The following is a 23,037-nucleotide window of genomic DNA, read 5'->3' as shown; positions in this document are numbered from 1 at the left end:
CACATGGAACATTCTCCAGAATAGACCACATACTAGGCCACAAAAAGAGCCTCAGTAAATTCCAAAATATTGAAATTCTACCAACCAACTTTGCAGACCACAAAGGTATAAAACTAGAAATATATTGTACAAAGAAAGCAAAAAGGTTCACAAACACATGGAGGTTTAACAACAAGCTCCTAAATAATCAATGGATAAATGACAAAATTAAAATACAGATCCAGCAATATATGGAAACAAATGACAACAACAACAACACAAAGCCCCAACTTCTGTGGGATGCAGCAAAGGCAGTTTTAAGAGGAAAGTATATAGCAATCCATGCATATTTAAGGAAGGAAGAACAAACCTAAATGAATAGTCTAAAGTCACAATTCTCGAAATTGGAATAGGAAGAACAAATGAGGCCTAAAGTCAGCAGAAGGAGGGACATAATAAAGATCAAAGAAGAAATAAATAAAATTGAGAAGAATAGAACTATAGAAAAAAAAATTAATGAAACCAAGAGCTGGTTCTTTGAGAAAAAAAAAATAACAGATAAGCCTCTAGACAGACATATTAAGAGTAAAAGAGAATCAACAGAATCAGAAACAAGAAAGGAAAAATCACGATGGACCCCACAGAAAAACAAAGACTTATTACAGAATACTATGAAAACCTATATGCTAGAAGCTGGGAAACCTAAAAGAAATAGACAAATTCCTAGAAAAATACAATCTTCCACGACTGACCAAGGACAAAACAGAAAATCTAAACAGACCAATTACTAGCAACTAAATAGAAGTGGTAATAAAAAAACTACCCAAGAGCAAAACCACCAGGCCAGATGGATTTACCAGGTAATTTTATCAGACATACAGAGAAGAAATAATACCCATTCTCCTTAAAGTTTTCCAAAAAATAGAAGAGGAGAAAATACTCCCAAACTCATTCTATGAAGCCAACAGCACCCTAATACCAAAACCAGGCAAAGACCCCACCAAAAAAGAAAATTACAGACCATTATCCCTGATGAACATAGATGCAAAAATACTCAACAAAATATTAGCAAACCGAATTCAAAAATACATCAAGAGGATCATACACCATGACCAAGTGGGATTCATCTCAGGGATGCAAGGATGGTACAACACTCGAAAATCCATCAACATCATCCACCACATAAACAAAAAGGACAAAATTCACAAATCACATGATCATCTCCATAGATGCTGAAAAAACATTCAACAAAATTCAACATCCATTCATGATAAAAACTCTCAACAAAATGGGTATAGAGGGCAAGTACCTCAACATAATAAAGGCCATATATGATAAACCCACAGCCAATGTCATACTGAACAGGGAGAAGCTGAAAGCTTTTCCTCTAAGGTCGGGAACAAGACAGAGATGCCCAATCTCCCCACTCTCCCCACTGTTATTCAACATAGTACTAGAGGTCCTAGCCACAACAATTAGACAAAACAAAGAAATACAAGGAATCCAGATTGGTAAAGAAGTCAAACTGCCACTATTTGCAGATGACATGATATTGCACATAAAAAACCCCGAAGACTCTACTCCAAAACTACTAGAACTAATTTCAGAATTCAGCAAAGTGGCAGGATACAAAATTAATACACAGAAATCTGTGGCTTTCCTATACACTAACAATGATCTAATAGAAACAGAAATCAGGAAAACAATTCCATTTACAATTGCATCAAAAAGAATAAAATACCTAGGAATAAACCTAACCAAGGAAGTTAAAGACCTATACCTTGAAAACTAAAAGACACTCTTAAGAGAAATTAAAGGGGACACTAACAAATGGAAACTCATCCCATCCTCTTGGTTAGGAAGAATTAATATCGTCAAAATGGCCATCCTGCCCAAAGCAATCTACAGACTCAATGTAATCCCTATGAAATTACCAACAGCATTCTTCAATGAACTGGAACAAATTGTTCAAAAATTCATATGAAACCACCAAAGACCCTGAATAGCTAAAGCAATCTTGAGAAGGAAGAATACTGTGGGAGAGATATTGCTCCCTAACTTCAATCTCTTCTACAAAGTCACAGAAATAAAGACAATTTGGTACTGTCAGAAGAAGAGAGTCACAGACCAGTGGAACAGAACAGAGACTCCAGACATTAACCCAAACATATATGGTCAATTAATATATGATAAAGGAGCCATGTATATACAATGGACAAATGACAGCCTCTTCAACAGTTGGTGTTGGCAAAACTGGACAGCTACATGTAAGAGAATGAAACTGGATCATTGTCTAACCCCATACACAAAAGTAAATTCGAAATGGATCAAATACCTGAATGTAAGTCATGAAACCATAAAACTTTTAGAAAAAAACATAAGCAAAAATCTCTTGGACATAAACATGAGCAACTTCTTCATGAACATATCTCCCCAGGAAAGGGAAAATAAAAGCAAAAATAAACAAGTGGCACTATACCAAGCTGAAAACCTTCTATACAGCAAAGGAAACCATCAAAAGGTATCCTACAGTATGGGAGAACAAATTGACAAATGACAGATCCGATTAAGGGTTGACATCCAAAATATACAAAGAGCTCATGCACCTCAACAAAGTAAAAGAAATAATCCAATTAAAAAATGGGCAAAGGAGCTGAACAGACTGTTCTCCAGAGAAAAAAATTCAGGTGGCCAACAGACACATGAAAAGATGCTCCACATCACTAGTCATCTGAGAAATGCAAATTAAAACCACAATGAGATATCACCTCATACCAGTAAGGATTGCCAGCATCCAAAAGACAAACAAAAACAAATAATCGCGAGGTTGTGGAGAAAGGAGAACCCTCCTACACTGCTGGTGGGAATGTAAATTAGTTCAACCAGAGTGGAAAGCAGTATGGTAGTTCCTCAAAAAGCTCAAAATAGAAATACCATTTGACCCAGGAATTCCACTTCTAGGAATTTACCCTAAGAATGCAGCAGCCCAGTTTGAAAAAGACAGATGCACCCCTATGTTTATTGCAGCACTGTTTACAGTAGCCAAGAAATGGAAGCAACCTAAGTATCCATCAGTAGATGAATGGATAAAGAAGATGCAGTACATATACACAACGGAATAGTATTCAGCCATAAGAAAACAAATCCTATCATTTGCAACAACATGGATGGAGCTAGAGGGTATTATGCTCAATGACATAATCCAGGCAGAAAAAGACAAGTACCAAATGATTTCACTCATGTGTGGGGTATTAGAACAAAGAAAAAACTGAGGGTATAAAACAGCAGCAGAATCACAGAACCCAAGAATGGACTAACAGTTACCAAAGGGAAAGGGACTGGGGAGGACGGGTGGGAAGGGTGGGATAAGGGGGGGAAAGAAAGGGGGCATTACGATTAGCATGTATAATGTGGGTGGAAGCACGGGGAGGGATGTGCAACCCAGGGAAGACAATTAATGACTCTACAGCATCTTACTATGCTGATGGACAGTGACTGTAATGGGGTTTATGGGGGGGCACTTGGTGAAGTGGGGAGCCAGTAAACATAATGTTCCTCATGTAATTGTAGATTAATGATACCAAAAGAAAATTAAAACTTAAAAAAATTTAAAAAATTTGACCAGCTAAGTATTAAATGGCATATCAAATATTTCAGTAGCCAAGGGATTGATATACAACAGCTGTTAAATTTTCTAGGCAGTTACTATTATCAAAAATCAAAATTAACATGGATGGAGCTAGAGGGTTTTATGCTCAGTGAAATAAGTCAGGTGGAGGAAGACAAGTATTGAATGATTTCACTCATCTGTGGAGTATAAGAACAAAGAAAAAATTGAAGGAACAAAACAGCAGCAGACTCACAGAACCCAAGAATGGACTAACAGTTACCAAAGGGAAAGGGACTGGGGAGGATGGGTGGGAAGGGAAGGATAAGGGGCATTATGATTAGCACACATAATGTAGTGGCAGGGTATTGGGAAAGCAGTATAGCACAGAGAATTAGTGACTGTATAGCATCTTACTATGCTGATGGACAGTGACTGCAATGGGATATGTGGTGGGGACTTGATAATGGGGGGAATCTAGTAAACACAATGTTGCTCATGTAAGTGTATATTAATGATAACAAAATTATATATATATATATATACACATATACACACGCACACATATAAATATAAATCAAAATTAGATGCAATTACCAAACACTGAGAAAACTGCAGTTGTGCTTGTAACAATATCTAGTCTTTTGGCTGCCTTGTTTTACAACTGAAAAGAAATAATGTATTCTTTTCAGCTTTAAGGCCTTGGATTAGACAAAGATCTCTTAGAATACAAAAAGCAAACCATAAAAGTACTGCTAACTTGGAATTCATCAAAATTAAAAGTTTTTGCTTTTCAAAAGACAGTTCATAAAATGAAAAGGCAAATCAAAGTGAAAAGTAATAATAGAAGACAACACAGCTAAAAATGGGCTGCAGATTTAAATGGACATTTCAATATAGATGATTGCAAATGGCAAAAAAGGACATGAAAAGATGTTCAACATCACGGATCACCAGGGAAACATAAATTAAAAGCACAACAGATACCACTACACACCGATTAGAATAACTAAAATCTAAAAAGACTGACAATACCAAGTGTTGATGAGGATGTGAAGCAACTGGAAGTCATATACATTGCTTCCAGGAATACAAAATGATACACACATCTTGGAATAGTTTGGCAAAAAGTTAAATATACACTTATCTGTATGGCCCAGCAATCCCATTCCTGGGGAAACAAAAGTGCCCTCAACCCCCAAAGACTTATATAAGAATATTCATAACAGCTTTATTTATAATAGCCCCCAACTAGAAACAACCCCAATACCCATCAACTTGTCAATGGATAAACTCTGGTCTGTCTATATAATAAAATATTACTCAGCAATCGAGGAACTACTGACCTGTGCAACAACTTGGACAAATCTCAAAAGCATTAAGTGGAAGAAACCAGACAGAAATGAGTATGTTCTATAGAACTCCATTTACATGAAGTTCTAGAAAAAGCAAAACTATAGTGACAGAAAGCCTACCAGTGGTTGCCAGGAACCAGAAATGAAGGGTAAGGAATTGACCAAAAGGGGACTTCCTGGGGTGATGAAAATATTTAATTTTAATTGGTGGTGAACACATAACGTGTGCACATCTGTTAAAACTCATCAAATTATACACTTAAGATGAGTGAAGTTTACTGTATGTCAATAATAACTCAAAGCTGATTTAAAATAAAGCAGCACAAATGGTTACTCTTAGAGTAGCGACCACAAGGGAGTACAAGGAAAACTCTGGTGCACCAGTACTGTTCTATTTCTTAATCTGGGTAGTGGACACATGGGTATTCTGTTTGGAAGAAGCCACTGAGTTGTACAATTATGATTTGTGTACTTTATTTCAATGAAAAGCTTACTATAAAAATTAAGGAATGGGTCCTCCTCAACAGTTTGGACTTCATACAAATCATGGCAATGATTCAAAATTGCAGCTAAGAAAATAACTGAGCATAAGAAAAGCAAGAGGAAGAACACTGAGTTAACCACTAATTATAAGGTGATTCAAAAGCAATCACTTGTCCAAAGCATATTTTCCTATGTGGGGGACAACTAATAATCTAGCTAAATTTAAGTTTCATATATCTATATATATCTACATCTATCTATCTATCTATCTATCTAATCTATCTATCTATCTATCTATCTATCTATCTATCTATCTATCTATCTATCTATCTATCTATCTATCATCTATCTATCTATCTATCTATCTATCTATCTATCTATCTATCTATCTATCTATCTATACCGAGAGAGAGAGAGAGAAAGAGAGAGAGAGAGAGAGGACACAATGAACTTTCCCCAAACTTTAACCAACAACCTTTTTTTCTTAAGTTCATGTTCTTTTTATTTCAAGAGAAATACATAAAACAAATAAGCTCAGAACATGTTCACTCCACAACTTAGTTTTCTGCTTGGAAAAAAAGACTCTTACTAACCTCCTTCATAAATGATTTGCCAATGCGCACCACTTTTGCGAATAAAATGGGATCATGAGAAAGATGAGGACCAAGATAACAGAACATACTGAAGACATCTCTCCTCAAGTCTTCAAAGCTCTCTGCCTGTTTTGGTGCTCTCTTAGTTTGCAAAGCATTAACAGGTGAGCCTTTAGCACCTTTAGGAACGCCAACTCTATAAAGGGAAGTAAAATTCATATTAATACTATTGAATTGCCCATTTTAAATTAATACAGTCATATTAATCAGTAAGTAAAACCTTTCTTGCTCATATTTGCTTTCTATATTTCAACTGTGCCTAACTTTATTCTACCAGATAATTTAACTAGTAGAAAATACAAAACCAATACTCATTTGAAAAAAATCAAGAACTCAGAGGAGAACGCTTCAAATTTAATGTGTAAGAAAAGGAAATCAGAAAAATGCAAATTTCAAGTTACACTTAACATATATCATATGAATTTGTTTTTTGTTAAACTTGGCCAGTATCAGGAATTTGAATATGGGCATGGGGAACAAGGGATGGATGTCAGAGACACTGGAAGATGAAAGAGAAAAATATGGATAAAACAACACTGACTTAGGTTAATTAACATTCCTCAATCTGTGTTCCACTAGCTAGACGGAGTACGAGATAGGTGGTGGGAGGGAAGGTGAGCGGCATAATGAAAGAGTGTGTCACACTAAAAAGCACAGCATGCCCAGAGTTCTCACCTGCTGTGGAGTCACAGGGGTCACTCTCTGAGAAGAAGCCTTCATGGTCCACAGCCCAGGCGGCACTGAAGGCAGCAGGCAGCAGCCAGCCACCAGCCGCTATCCACAAGTCACAAGGCTGGGGCTTTTGAGGCAGGCTCTGCTCTCTGGGGCGGAAGCCAGAGCTTCTGCCAATACTGCTCCTAAGTATCCTGCAAGTAGGCTGAGGACTAGAGGACTGGTCGACACAGTAACTAGGGATGATGAGAGAGGCTGCGCTAGCAATTTCCCCAACAGCAGCCTAAATGCCAGGAAAGGTAAGGCAAGAAGAGAGGCAAAGGCCTCACTCAGAGCCACTCAACCCAGGATAGAGGAAAATACACTAAGTAAAAACCTTAGAATTCTCTACCCCTCAGATAGGAGGAAAAGTAAAGAACAGAAGAATGGAGTTTTCACTCTCAATGGAACAAACTCAACCTAAAAGTCTAACCTATACTTTTTAGACTACACTGCAGCACACATTCTGTAACACCTGATAAAGATGTTAGGAGACAAGTCACTAACTAACACATATCAAACCGATACACTGAGAATAATTTGTATCTTCTGATAAAACATACTAAAATATATGTTTGGTTTGAAGAGACACGATAAACATGCAGATTTTTTTATAGTCCTAAACTAATTCTACCTCAATGAGTACTAGAGCATATGCTAACATACCTTCGGTAGAGCGGCTCAATAGTTATGTGAATAAGCTTGCAAATAGCAAGGGCTACTAGCTTATGTGAAGCTGCATAGTATGGAGGCATCTGATCCATAATGTTCTGGGCATGCAGCCAGTCACCAATCTTTAACAAGGCTTCCAACAAACCAAGTTTTTGGTTGTCAGGTGGCTAAAAATAAACAATTACAGTAAGAACACAGACCAGACACCAATAAATCCTAATTTTTTTTATTTTAAAAAAATTGAGCTAAATAATACAACAATATATGGCAACAATGGCTGCCATTTATGGTAAATGCAATGGTATTTTCCAGAAACTACAATCAAGTTTTTTAGCAACTGAAAAAGAAACAGGATCTGTTTTTTCGTTTAGCAGACACAGTGTGACAGTTTGTAGACTAGGGATTATACTACACTGTACTTAATGTTCTGTGCCACAGCAAACTAGAACTCATTCACCTTTGAGAACCCCTTGGGACTTAAGAGACAGAGCACAAATAAAAGTCACAAATACATTTGTGATTTTACTTAGAATACATTTTGAAATGTATGTAAGAAATCAAACCACCTTTCTTCACCACAATCAAAATTAATAAATTATTGATTAACTAATTAAATTAAATAATTCTAAATCCAGAAGACAATGTTTTTACTAGAATGAACCACATACCTTCTCTACTTTCTCCTCTTCTTTTTCCTTTTCTTTCTCTCGCTCATCAATTTTTTCCAAAGACAATACAACCACTGTAAGTTTTCTAACAATTTGCTTAGCTTCCACAATTTCTCGTTTGTGTTCCTCCATAATGCAATCATCAGCTGGAAGAAGCTAAAAATGGTTCATTAAAATTTCATGTAACAGGTAATACTATTTGCACATAAAAAGCAAACACTACACTCAATTAATAAAACTGAAAATAACAAAGTCAAGCTTATTCATAACCATGATATCCCTTCTAAATAAGTTTCTCTCCATTATACTTTTATAATCTAATTAAGAGCTTAAATTTTGTAAACCTTTTAACATCTGGTAGCAGTTTGAAGTTTCATGTTAACACAATACTATAACAGTGATGCTTACCACTGAACTTGGTTTACCCAATAAATGTATACAGGTTCCATTAAAAATAGCAGATTACCCCTCTAAAGGACAAACTCCAAATTAAATAAAGTACTACATACAGATACAATTTGGGAGAGGTGAGCTACTGAATTATGTAACAGCATAAATTTGATTCCTCTAAATGAAAAATATCAAGTAGAAAAATTATAAACAATTTGACATCTCAGTTGTCATTTCCTAGATAACTATATGACTTAAGTCACAAACTAGTTTTTGTTTATTACAAAAGAGAAAGTAACGTGTATAGCTGACCCTCCAACATGAAAAAGGATTGAGTATCTCAAGTACAGCCATCTTGTATGCATGGAAGACGGTTAATGTGGACATTTCATAAAGTAACCCAGACACAAAGAAAAACACAGCCAACAATCCATTATTTAGCAGTTTCTGCTAGGCACTATGGTGACCTATAAAAGTGTACCTGCCCCAAGAAATGCATAATCTAATAATTCAGTAGCTAAATCTAATGCAATGTAAACCAGCAGCAAATAAAAAAAGGCAACAGTGAAATAATAAACTACATATTGTAGACTTCGTCCCATTAGTCAAAAGAGAGGGTGGAAGAAAAGTCACTATAGACTGGTACAAGGAGTTAAACAAACCTTTGTCATCCATTACGCTCCCCACTGCTCATTCTTTATGCCCTCTATTTTTATTGTTTTCCTATATATCTGCTGTAGGTCCCCATCTTTTATATGGTCCCCATCTTTTATATAGAGTACTGCCAATTGTCTCTAAAATTTCTCATTACAATGGAAGAACTTTAAGCTTCTTAAATTTCTATTTCTAGTTTTGTCTATTTTGGGAATGTATTACTAGGTGCATATAAAGTTACAACTGCCATGCCACATCTTGCTAGTGAACACATGTTTATTATGAAGTGATCACAGTTCAGCCCCAATCTATTTCTCCATCTTCATTTCCCATACATACCAGCCCAGGGTCCAATGACTTTGAGCTTCCTGATGTTCCCCTGAGGTGATGATAAGGCCCTTTCAAACCTCCACCTTCATACCCAGTTAATTTTACTTACAAAGCTTCCTACCTTGTAAGCTTAGCCAACACCTACACATCTATCAAGATAGCAGTTCAACATCACTAGTTTGGAAAAGCCTTCCAACATAGAGAGTCACTATCTATTCTAAGACCCAACAGAACTCTGTGAATACCTCCAGCAGAGTACTTACTATATAATGCAAAATGTTTCTCCCTTGCTAGACTATGACTGCTTCCAAGGTAAAGACCAAGTTGTAGTCAACTCTGTAAACCACAGTACATGATAAGCAAGAAAGTTAGAAAGTGACTGCAAAAGCAGTGAAGGTTATATCAGCTTTGGACAAGTTTAAGTTCATAGATATCCTAATGCACAACCTAATAAAACAGTAATTGGTATACTACAAACTTAGTTTTATTTAAACTGACAGGCTAAATTGTTGTTAAACTAGAGGTCATCAATCACAATCTCATACATACTCTTCTAGATCCCGGATCCAGCAACTCATCCTAAATGCCTAAAATTAACATTTTGGGGAAAAGGAACAAGTATCTAGGTAATCCCGTATTTCCTGTGATTTACGTATAATAGAGAAGCCTAAAACCACACTGTTTAGAATTTGGCTTCTCCCCCATGAGATATGCCTTGATGACAATTGAGAATGTCATATCCAACTTTGAATCCTGCAAGGATGATTAAAGTATCTGATTTCCACAGTTTGTCAAAGCATTAAATTCATTCCCTTTATAAAGTAAACACGAAGCAATAAAGCATTAGGGCTTCAAAAATTAAGACGTGAAAGCCTAGGACCAACCTTGGAGTGCTATAAAGGCTGTCTACTCCTCCCCGCACCCCTGGGACGGACAACTAAATATTCTTAGCAGCCTATTGACTTACATGTACATAAAGATCATCTAAATCAACAATATTAAATTGTAGAAGTACTGCTGCAGCTCTGTATAAAGATGAAGGGGTCTCTCCATTTAGTTCCTTGAAGAACAGAAGAAAAGTTCTTCTTAGTGCATAAAATACAATTAAAATCATATCCTTTATCTACCAATAAAAAGAGACTAAATAACTCTAGGTTAACAATAAGCTTCATTCCTCTTCCTGATCATACATAACATCTTAATATCTGAATCCAGGACAAAGATACTTATGTCAACATCCTTTTTCATACTAAGACATCTTTTAATGAGCATGAGGAAAGATTTCAAAAATTGATACACTTTACAATGCATGCTAATAGTTTAATAAAATCTGGAAATTGAAAAGAGTGACATCTTATACTGCATAATATTTAGTTTGGGTTTCTGTTTTTGTGTTTTCTTACCTTGATTTTTTAGGTGTTCTCAGTGGAGATGCAGATAGACTAACAAATTGGTAAGTGCAGCACTTTCTGTGTCTGCTTTAATTTTTTCTCCCTATTCTTTTATTTCTTGGTTTTGTGCTATGTAAATCAGCAGATTTCCCCTTCAAAACAGGTCTCTATGCATATTACACATGGATAAATCAACATTTTAAAATAAAAATGGTCAATTCTAGGCCAGCCCTGCAGACCCTGCATAGAAACAAGGATATCTGAATGCTGTCAGGAAGATCTTACCCTAATTTTTAAACTGCTTGTGGTCAGATGAATGGAAGAGTGAAGTGAGGACAACTGGCAATTACTAAATGGCCAAAAGAAAATAAAAAGCAAACAGTAACAATATACTGTTTTGCTTCTCAAAACTGAAAATGAGATCTTTGTAAGGCTACCCCCACAACTGTGACAGTTATTTTGCACATACCATATGAACCTAAAAAAGCAAATAGGTTTATCATTAAAAAAAGGCATTGCTCTACTCTAATTTTTAAGACAGATAAGAGATGTCATCAACTTAAAAGTTTAATTCTAAGCTTTTGTACATGATTACTTAGTAACAAAATATTTTCCCATAAAAACAAATGGTAGTCAGGATTTCAGAGCAAACCCACAAAAGCTCGCTACCTGACCTGAATCCACCAGGTATTATTCTCATTATTTCCATTATCTCTATTTAAATGAGTCACCACAAGCCCCCAACTCCCAGCCATACGTCAGCTTCCATACTCTGCTCCAGATACTGCCCTGCACAATCCTTGTTCTGTCCTGTCCATCCCACCACTCCACATTCTCAAAAAACTTCCATGGAATCCTCTGGAATTCATGACTCATCCTCAGCAAAACCCCCTATATCTGAACCTCTCCTCTAAATGTCCCCTCCACCTTCATGCCTGAACAGAGCCTAGCACTCTCTAGGAACACCACTCCCACTGTAACCTGGGGGCTATTTTCCCCAGGCCCCACACTACTAGGCCTGGAGGTGAAGTACGAATCATCTTTGCTTTTAATAGCTGTTTTCAGTCTATTTTTTTCCCTGCACCCTCACTAAAACCCACCCAGCTTTGGATTTTTTATCATTCACTACTGCTGTTAACTAGTTTTATTCCATCATAGTCAAATAATATGTTTTGTACAAATGTACTGAGACTTACTTTGCCATCCAAGGGTCTTCCCTGGAGAATGTTATATGTGCAGTTAAGAATAATGTGTCATCTATTGTTAGGTGGAGTGTTCTATAGGTAGAGTGTCAATTCTAATTGGTTTATAGAGTGAAGTCTATTTAGCCTGATATTAGAAAAGCTACCCAGCTCTGTCCTGGATGTTATTTGCATGGGATACCAATGCCCACACTTTCACTTTCAACATATTTGTAACTCTATATTTAAAGTGAGTCTTACAGATAGCATGAAGTTGGATCATGCTTTCTTTTACATTCTATCAAACTATGTTTTTATTACAAAGTTTAATCCATTTACATTTAAAGTGTTATAGTTTACCCTTGAACAACACAGGGTGAGTAGGTTAGGGGTGATGACCTCCACAGCTGAAAATCCACACATAACTTCTGACTCCCCAAAAACATGACTACTAATAGCCTACTGACAAGAAGCCTTACCATTAACATGAACAGCTGATTAACATATTTTCTGTTATATGTATTATATACTGTATTATTACAATAAAATGTTTTTTTTCCAAATTGTCACAAATCTCAAAAATATTTCCCAATATATTTATTGGAAAAATTCCCCATGTAAGTGTATCTCAACAGTTCAAACCCATGTTGTTTAAGGGTCAACTGTACTGACAAGGAAGGCTTTCTGCCATTTTGCTATTCATTTTCCATGTCTTAAATTATTTTTTGTCCCTCATTTCCTCTAGTATTGCTTTCTTTTGTGCTTGTTTTTTTAGAATGTACCATTTAGTTCCCTTCTCCTTTCCTTTTCTGTGAATTTTTTAGTTATTTTCTTAGTGGTTACCTGGGATACTACAATTAACATTTTAAACTTATAATAACATAGTTTGATTTAATACCAACTTAGTTTTAATACTATCTAAAAACTCTATGTAACAGTATATAGAAAGCATGTATATATCTCTATCCCTCCAGTGTTACACGATGTGTGCCAATTACATTTATAATTACTGTTTTATTCCTTTGTCTTTTAAATCATATAGGAAAAAAGGAAGGCCTACAACTAAAAGATACAGTAATATTGGTTTTATATTTACCTATGCAGTTACCTTTACCAGGGTTCTTTTTATTTCTTTATATGGCTTCAAGTTACTACCTAGTGTCCTTTCATTTCAGTCTGAAGGACTCCCTTTAGCATTCTTGTAGGGCAGGTCTACTAGTCCAGCTCATGATCTGTCATTTATGAAGGGCAATATTGTTCAGTATAGAATTCCTGGTTGTCAATTTTATTATTTTAGCATTTTATATACACCATCCCACTGCCTTCTGAAGAGAAATCAGCTGTTCATCTTATGACAGTCTCTTGTATGCAATGGGTCACCTGTTTTGCTGCTTTCCAGATTCTCAGTCTTTTGATGATTTGACTAAAATGGGTCTCAGTGCAGATATCCTTTGAGTTTATCCTGCTTGGTATTAATGGAAAGTCTTAGATGTGCAGATTTATCTCTTTCTTCAAATTTGGGAAGTTTTCAACCATTATTTTTTCTGTCCTTTTCTCTGTCTTCAGCTTTTGGGACTCCGTAATGCACATATCGGTACAGTTGATGGTGAGCTATAGGTCTCTTAGGCTCTATCATTTTCCTTCATTCTTTTCTATTTCAACTCCTCAGCCTGATCTATTTCAACTGACTTATCAACTTAGCTGATTGTTTCCTCAGCCTCCTCCAATCTGCTCTTGTACCCCTCTAGTCAATTTTTCACTTCAGTTATACTTTTTGACTGCAGAATTTATTTGGTTCCTTTTTTATGATTTCTCTTTTTATTGATATTCTCTACCTGGTGAGACAGTGCTTTCCTGGATTGCTTTAGTTCCTTGCCCATGGTTTCCTATAGATCATAAGCATATTTAGAAATGTTAGTTTAATTGACCTAGTAAGTCCATCACCTGGGCTTCCTCAGGGACAGTTTCTACTAATTTCTTTTATCTTGTGTATGAGCCATGCTTTGTTTTTGCATACTTCAGTTCTTCCTGAAAACCAGACATTTTGAGGATCATGTAACAACTCTTAAAATGAGACCCTGCCGCCTCTCTGAGGGGTTTGCTGATGCTGCTTATTATGGGTTATTGTTGCTTGCTTTTTTAGTGACTTTTCTAAACTCACGTTGTAAAGTTGTATTATTGTCTTGTGTGGCTACTTAAATCTGTGTTGTTAGCTTTGAGTTTTCTTAAAGGCCTGAAGCCAAAACAAAAAGAAATAAAAAAGAGAAAAAAAAATACTCTTCTGGGCTTTGCACACTGGCTGTATTGTTAGGGCACTCCTCAACACTCGGCCAGGTCATTTGCAACTCTGCCTTAGTTTTCACTTCCCACTTGTGCAGAGCCTGAACGTCAGCCAGAGGAAAAGGCTTAGGGGTCTTCGCAGCTCATTTCTGAGCCCACATTCAGTTCTGAGCATGTACGTGGCCATTTTTTCTGCAATTCCCTGGTATATGCAGGAGCTTTTTAAAAATCCTTATTCTCCCATGTATCTCCTTATCCAACTCCTTCCTTTCTAGGCTTTCAAGTCTCTCTATTGCTTATTTGATTGTTGTCTCTTGCTCCAAGCTGCTAAAGCCAATAGTTGTGCTTTTAAATGCTTTTGCCAAAACTACCCCAGCCCTGGGGATAGCGCAAGTCTGGTGAAACAAAGACAGGACCTTGCACCAGTCCTTCAGGAAGCAGCCAGACAGGTCACAACCCACAGCTCTTTGAGAACAATTCTTTGTATCCTCTGGCATTAGCAATCTGCACTAGGAATGTGGACTTCCATCGTCTTCACAGACACCACCAATCTGGGTGTGAGCGATAGTAGGCAAGCAATTTAAGACACCACAGTGCTCTCTTACCCCAGACCAGCATCTTCTTTCTTCACCAAGCCTTTTCTTGGTCGCTTCAAGTTTTTTGCTAAATTCCAGAGTTCTGTAAAAGTTGACTGAGAGTTTTTGCCAATTCACTGGCTGCTTTTATGGAGGGATAGAGTTCTGGACTTCCCTACTATGCCATTTTCAGTGATGTCGTATTGCTGCTATCTGTGGACCCCTGGTCACTATCCTTCATTTAGCAATGGCCTTCACTGTCACTGTCTTACCTCTATTCATTTCTTAATTTTTGGAGATTTTCATATATATGTAAGTGATCCTTCCATCGAGCTGCCTTCTCAGTTCCTTGAATTCCTCTCTTCCAAAGACCTTCTCCTCTACACTATTTCAGCCATTAGCTCCATAGCCTAAACTTTAAAATTACCAATAGCTACAACCCCTCCAATATGCTGATTTCAAGTATCCACCCTCAAGTGGGTCCTTAGTGCTGCTGGCCAATCATACTCTATTTTCTCTTGTCCATTCACTGTCCTACACAACTATTTCCTACCCTCTTTCCTAACCTCCATACCTCCTCTTTCATCCTCTCTGTCAGAGGCTGACCCTGCTTCCTATTTCAGCAAGAAAACGGGAGCAATTAACAGGACTGCTATAAACTCTCACCACCATATCTACACACCTACCAACAATTGCACCTACATATGCTGCCTTTCCACCTATTATTATAGATGAACTCTCTATGCTCATATTTAAAGCCAATCCATCCACTTATGCCATAGACTCCAGTCTATCTTACTCAAAACACTATTCTAATAATTTTCTCCTCTCTCCTACATCTCCAGTTTTCCTCCTCTCCACTCAGTCATTCCCATTAGCATACATATGTTCTCTTTCCCATATTCAAAAAACCCTCAAGCTCACATTCCCCTGCCGGCTATCACCTCAATTCTCTGTCCCTCTTTGTAGAAACTCCTTTATACAGTTATCTATTCTGTCTCTAATTTCACTCTCCCCATTCTCTCTTAACACCACCCTAACTCTACCAAATTGGCTACTTTAGACCTCTCTGCTGATAAATCCAATGATCAATTTTTAGGCATCTCAAAGACCTCCCAGAGGCATTTAACAGAGTTCATCATTCCTTCTTCTGTCTAGCTTACAAAAAGATGCTATATTCTGTTTTCCTCTTACTTTATATGTTCCTGCTATACCTGCTTTGCTGGTTCCTCCTCTTCTCCCAGGCCCCTTAACATTGGCGTACCCCAAGGCTCAGCCATTGATTCTCTCCTCTTGTCTCTCCATATTGAACCCTTGGTGATTTTATACAGTATCACCACTTTAAATATCTACATGCTTTTGACATCAATATTCTATCACTAGCCCATTCTGTTCTCTTGGACACCAGATTCATTTATCCAGTTATTTACTCAACATCTGCACTTGGATATCTAACACAACCTCAAACTTAACATGTCCAAAACCAAATTCCTAACTCCTATTCCCAACACTCCAAACCCATTCCACCTAAAATTTACCCTATCTCAATGATGACGACATCAACATCACCTTTTTAAATGGTCAGTGCAAAAAAAATGTTAACATAATCCTTAACTCTACTTTCTCACATTCTGTATCTAATCCATTAGCAAATACTACTGGCTCTACCTTCAAAATATGTTCAGGATCTCGTCAACTTCTACTGCTACCATAACCATATTGATTCTTTGAAAACCTAAGTCAAAACGCAAATGCACTCTATCTTTTTGTCTCTTTCTCACACACTCACCACTCATGTCACCATTAGAAGTGGCTACTAAAGAAGCTCCTTACTCTGCCAGCTAGTAACTAATGGGGGAAAAACTACAGCATTTTCCCTGGCTTTCATAGGAAATTCATTTCAGGGTAACCAAACAACCCAAGTTTATAAGGGACAACTCTTCTTTATAGAAGAATGACAGCTAATAAATGTAGAAGGCATGATAAAAATTAGTAAATCAAAAATTTGGAACTGCTAAGGAAGTAACTGATTCAGGAAAGGATCATCCACCTATTCTAAGACACTTAATGTAAGGTTGATGAAAAACTGGATATTCACATGGTACCAACGTGACAAACTACAGATTACTTTATATTGACAAGGATGGAAATATTATTGTATAATGGATGGATTAGACTGTCACCAGTATTCTGGAATGTTAAAAGTCAGACAGACATTAGACATTATGTTATATGAAATATATAGTACAACCAATGAAATATTTCTGCGATAAAATATTTCACCTGAACACAGTCAAGACTTTAGAACGTAACTCCAAATATGTAAGACAGGGGACAAAGAACAAATTAAACCAATCATGAAAAAGTAATTAGATAAATCCAAAAGGCAGAGTCTTCTATGGGAATGGTCTCTTCAAGAAGTCAGTGCCATTAACGGTAAGGCGGGCACAACTAAAAGAGACTGATGAATCCTAACAATCAAATGTAATGTTTGGTCTTTGGATTATCACTTGAATGAACCAGCTATAAAATTTCAGGGATAATTTGGGAAATATGAATGTGGTCTGAGTTTACTATAACGATTGCAATCTAGTTAGATATGAAATTGGTATCATGGTACACAGAAAAATGACCTTTTAAAAAGCACACACTAACGTATGTAGGAGTAAATGTTCATGATATCAGCAATACAAATAATTATTTCCAAAAAAGTATACCAACATGTTAATAAACTTGCTTCTAAGTGATGGCCTATGGGTATTTATTTCACTATTCACTCTTCCCTGTATGTTTGAAAATGTTCATAATAAAGTGAAAAAGTAAAAGAGAAATAAAATGAAAACACAAAGTCAGAGCATATCACTCTCCTACTCAAAATCCTCCACTGGCTTCATCCAGCATCAAAGTTAAAAACCTTGCACTAGGCTCTGTGTAACGTGGCCCCTCGTATTAGACCTCATCCCCACCGCTCTGCCAGTTCAATCACCCTGCCCCACCCACACTGGTCTTCTTGCTATTCTTCAACACATCAGGCATGCTCACACCTTAAGGCCTTTGCACCGGCAGTTCTCTTAACCTGAAGGTTCTTCCCCAGATTTTCTGCACATTTACACCCTCACGTCTTTTGTATCTTTGCTTAAATCTTACATTTTCAACAAGTTCCACTCTCTCCATTCTACTCAAAATTGCAGCCTACCACTCCCAACACTCCCAATCTTCCTTGTCCTACTCTATGTTTGCCCCAACACAATGATCATCTTCTGACATACAATGTAACTTACTTTGAATGTGAGGATCATGAAGGCAAGGATTTCTATTTGTTCACCCCAGCACCTGAAACATTGCCTAGCACACAAGAGGTGCTCAATCATTATTTCTTAAATGAATGAATTTCAGTTATAACAGTGCCTAACCATGGCACCACTATTACTACTATTATTTTGTCTTGAATCCAGAAATCAAGGGGCTGTGATATGGGTGAGAGTGATCATCTTGCTCCTCTTTCTGATGGCAAGACAACTCCAGCCCAAGAGTCCTGGGGTACCCTCACACCTTCTAGTATTCCTTCCTTCCTGTCCTTTGTGCTGACCCTCATGTTGTCCCTAAACCCTCTACTGCAGTAATCCCTGTTAGGAAAATCAATCAAATGTGCCTGCCCAATTTTCCAAAATGGTCATGTGCTCTAAAACTGCTTATATCCCCTACTATCTTTCCATGTCAAAACATCCAGTATGAGCAGGTTGAAAACAGAATAAAATCACTCTCACTGACTTCACAGCGAAATAATGAGCTTTGCCAAAAAGTCTTAGCAATGGGGGGAGTGGGAATAAGCCTGTCAATCCAAATAATTCCCAACTGGTGAAAATATGGGCTGTAGACAGGAGGAGTGAACATTTTCAGGTAGTGATAGGAAGAGGGGAGGGAGGAGTAAATTAAGGGACCAATAAACAGAGTGACCATACATGTCCACAAACCAATTCCCAGGGCTGTAGCCCCTAAGCAGTTCCTGATTTTTATGACTTTCCTTCCTTTACCTCCCACACAGTAAAACTTCTAACACCTTTCTTCCCTTACCCTCAATGGTCCTTAGGACTGCAGATTTTCACAACAAGATAACTTGGGCAATAGAAACAAGGGAATGGTGTTATAATACGAGGGTTATTCTTTCTAATAATAGGTTATTTCTAAATGAAATATTTTTTGGTTGAGCATTTCTCATATAAGAAAAAGACATTCTATTTTTGAAAAAAGGATTATTCCAACATTGTCAACACCCCCAGGGATATTTTAATTCAGCCCAAAAAGTGTTACCATTATGAGGAATATTTTCACATAAAAATTTTAGTTCTAAAACTCACATTCAACTAACAATATTTGATGTTATGCAGTGGATTATCATTATTCACTGCAATATGGTCCAAGACCTACAATTTCCAAAGCCCTAACCTATACTCTAGTCATGCATGCTCAAGTTAAATTTCAGCTACCCTGTCATGTCAGCAGTTGGCTTCATGTTCTCAAACCCAAAGCAATCACAGTGCCTCTTAAAATGTGATTAATACTTGAACTTCTCTTTGCCTGTACTAACAGTGGCCTCCCTGGCTGCTGGTGAAACAGGGGACAGCTGCTATCATCAATTCTTGAACAAAGATAAAGTGCTCTTGCCTGAAAACCCTGCCATGAGTCTTGTTTGGTATCAAAATGGTATACGCTTTCAAGTTCTCATCTGACTTCTCTTCTGCAACATCCCAAAAATGGGAAATCAAAGATAAGCAAAGGCAGTAGGTGATATTATCATTTGAAAATCCTTAAAAAATGTATTATTATCCTAAACTTGACCTTCAGAGAACAGGAATACACACTCTTCACCAGGGTATCCTCAGTGCCTAGCAAAGCAACACCATTATCATAAACATTCAATAAATGAGTATTTCTTGACTAGCTAAGGACCCCAGGCAGGAAGACAAATTAGGAAAGCTATACCAACAGGACAATGGAGGCCTTATTATGTTAAAATCCTCCATGCTATCAACCGTTATCTTCCTAAAACATAGATCACTCATTTACAATTAGTGTGTATTTACTATAGGCTAAGTAGTAAATTAATTCAGAAAAATTAGTAAAACACAGACCTTGTCCTAAGTGGCTTAAAATCTTGCACAGGATGTAGATATGTTTTATTCTAATATAACCTGATAAGTACCAGAATTCTGTGCCAAGTTTTATGAGAATAGAGATTAAAAAGTGACTAATTCTGCATGTGTGAAGTGTCAGTGAAGAAATTACAGAACAAGAAGCACTTGATTTTAAAGAATAAATAGGAGTTCACAAGATGAAAAGACAGGTGAGATGGTTGGGTAAGAACACTTTTCTAGTTATAAAGAACTGCATGTAAACAAAGGTTTATACATAGCACTGTCTTTCCCTAAATGCAGGAAATGGCTAGGAATGTCTTATGATGAGAATATTAGGTTTAAGAAAATAAAATCACTAAAGATGAGGGTGGAAGGAAAGAATGGGGCTAGATTGTGAAGAGCCTTTCTACCATGTTTAGAAGTTTGAATTTCATCCTGCAGGAAAGGTTTTTGTGCAGTGTGTCAATTATATCTATTTTAGAATGTAATAGTAATAATATGAAAAATGGATTGAAACAGAAATAATCCAAAGCATAGATTTGTTAGATAATTACTATAGTGTTTTAAATGAAAAATTATGCTACGATATGCCTTAAGGATTTATTCACATCCATAAAAAATTCCAAGGTCACTGCGATGGGCACTATCTATTCAGTAAAATTCTGAATCAGCACAGATATCAAGGGACCTTGACAATCTAAAGTACACCTACCTTTCCAACTTCACTTCTGGTCCCTTCTTTTCCCATTTTACAATCCGGCCACATCAGATTATGGACCATTTCTTCAGTCTGTTACATACATTTATATTGGCATGTCCTCACTCTCACAGTACTTGTTACATCTGCACGGACAACTCTCAAAAAACTTCTACTCATCCTCCAAGAACCAGGTGAAAAAAAGGTTGTATCTGCAAAGTCCTCCCTGACTCCTTCTCTTGAAAGGCAAATATTTATTATGCTTTCCTCTAGGCTTTCACATCAAACCATTCACCCTACTAATATATTGCTGATCATCTTGCTTTGTTACCTATCCATTTATCTTCTCTCCTCTGCTTGAATGGCTGAGCTGGAGCCAATCATTTACAAACAAAATCAAATTAAACTATACATATAAAATGATGAAATTAACCTCTCCCTCTTTCTCCATTGATATATAGAGATACACACATACACATTTTTTTTATTACCTGATAAAACTTGAATTTGAATCCAAGAATATGACACAGTGTTTGTGGTTCACACATACTCATATAAGATTCTAATAAAGATATAAAGAATTCATCGTGTTCTGGCCTGCATTCAAACACTTCTAAAATGACATTCAAAACTCTATTGGGATCCAGATTAAAGCATCCTGCAAGAGATGAGATATACACAAATTCAAAAGTGATTATACATCATTTCTACTAAAGCCATTAACTTTCAGGGAAAACCTACATAACAAGATAAAAATGTTTTTAAAAACAACTTATTTTATAAATTTGCTTCCCCTTCCCCAGAAGAATATCTTCATAATTTTCAAGATCATCAAGTCCACTCCCCACATTTTACAGATAAGAAATGTGACTTTCCCAGCATTACAAAGAGGGTTAGTGATAGAGCTGAAGCTCAGGATCTGCAACACTAAGTCAAGCAAACGTTCCTCTTTGCCACACTGTGTCATCAGTTACTGATTACTCTCGCTAGTGAAAAAGATGAACATTGTTAACTCTTAGCAAAATATGAAAATCAAACAATGCATTTTACAAGTTCAGCAACTAAAAGAGATTTTTTAATGTTTTATACAGAAGTACTTTGAATGCTTACAAACAGTTAAAAGCTCAGATTCATGAAAGCAGAACATATTGTTAGAATCATTTTTTAGTTTATTTTACATACACAACAAAGCTACAGAAAATAATTGTACCACTGATTTATACTTATGGTTTTGGGCAGCATTTATAAAGATAAGCAAGAGAGAAAGAAAAAAATAAGGTAGAGCAGGAAAAGGATGGGAAAGAAGCACTGAATAAGTGCAGACGGCTACTTATCCTTGCTAATCTCTTAAGGTAAGCTCAAAAGGGCCAATGGACACAGATTTAGTAAACCTGCCTATCAGCCACCCTACTCTTAGTAAATCATTACCTCTATTTGCATTCAGCTTCAGCTGCTGCCATATTATATTATAGTGCAGTGACATCATGTATGCATTTAATTTATGAGAATACAACCATTTACACACAGCAAAAAAAATGATAGAAATAAAAATTAAATTAAATGATGCAGGCAATTCTACCCACCATTCCTCTCAATAAAATGTATACTTATGACCCAAAGTCAGCATGAGCTATTAATCTGCTATGCTGTTTATATCAGTTCCCATATGTCTTATGCATTAAGCCAAATAGAATTCTAGTGTTTTAAATTACATATTTTTTCATTAGACACAACCCGTACATGCTAGCTAACCACTTCACTGTGGCAAGCAAATAAACACTGGCTAATGCAGCAGAAAATAGAACTGTGTTAACCTTAGGGAGAGGCATTATGTCAAACACTGTACCTAACAGATGACTTTGGGGATTTTTCAAAGAAAATTCTTACATAACCTATTTTATAAGATTTCCAGAGTTACTCCTGTTAACTCTGCAACTATATTAAATGCTATAAAACTAATGTCTGATTCACAGTATCTTGGCAATTACTTAGAAAACCAAACTCTTCAAATACTATAAGTATTTCTTTCCTCTTTTTATGAAATCCAAAGTTAAGAACACATTTTGTTTTCCATTTCACATACTAAGGAAAAAAATGGACTAATACATTGATCATGTCTTACTGAAAAGAGTTCCAATTTTCACAAATTCTCCAAAAAGATGTTGACCTAAAGTCCTCGGAAGAAAACATCTAAATATTTTAGCCCTTCCCTATATCCCCAAAAAGTATGTTCCAATATAACAACTGAAAAAGTGAAATAAATGTAAAAGTGACTC

At 36.5% G+C, this 23,037-nt stretch overlaps 1 protein-coding gene across 1 annotated transcript in view; it reads right to left on the bottom strand.

The window, feature by feature from the left end:
• The window catches only part of LOC130682653 (THO complex subunit 2-like), an 88,666-nt gene that overhangs the window by 50,580 nt on the left and 15,049 nt on the right, over positions 1 to 23,037 (bottom strand). Inside the window, exons 5-9 of the mRNA XM_057497497.1 lie at positions 21,253 to 21,419; positions 10,470 to 10,562; positions 8,129 to 8,284; positions 7,455 to 7,627; positions 6,018 to 6,213 (exon numbers count right to left, since the gene is read on the bottom strand). Coding sequence (XP_057353480.1) covers positions 6,018 to 6,213; positions 7,455 to 7,627; positions 8,129 to 8,284; positions 10,470 to 10,562; positions 21,253 to 21,419 — 785 coding nt within the window. The remainder of the gene's footprint in view (positions 1 to 6,017; positions 6,214 to 7,454; positions 7,628 to 8,128; positions 8,285 to 10,469; positions 10,563 to 21,252; positions 21,420 to 23,037) is intronic.

This window comes from Manis pentadactyla, chromosome 2 (assembly GCF_030020395.1).
Source record: "Manis pentadactyla isolate mManPen7 chromosome 2, mManPen7.hap1, whole genome shotgun sequence".
Taxonomy (NCBI): domain Eukaryota; kingdom Metazoa; phylum Chordata; class Mammalia; order Pholidota; family Manidae; genus Manis; species Manis pentadactyla.
This window is presented reverse-complemented; position numbering and strand designations above follow the sequence as displayed.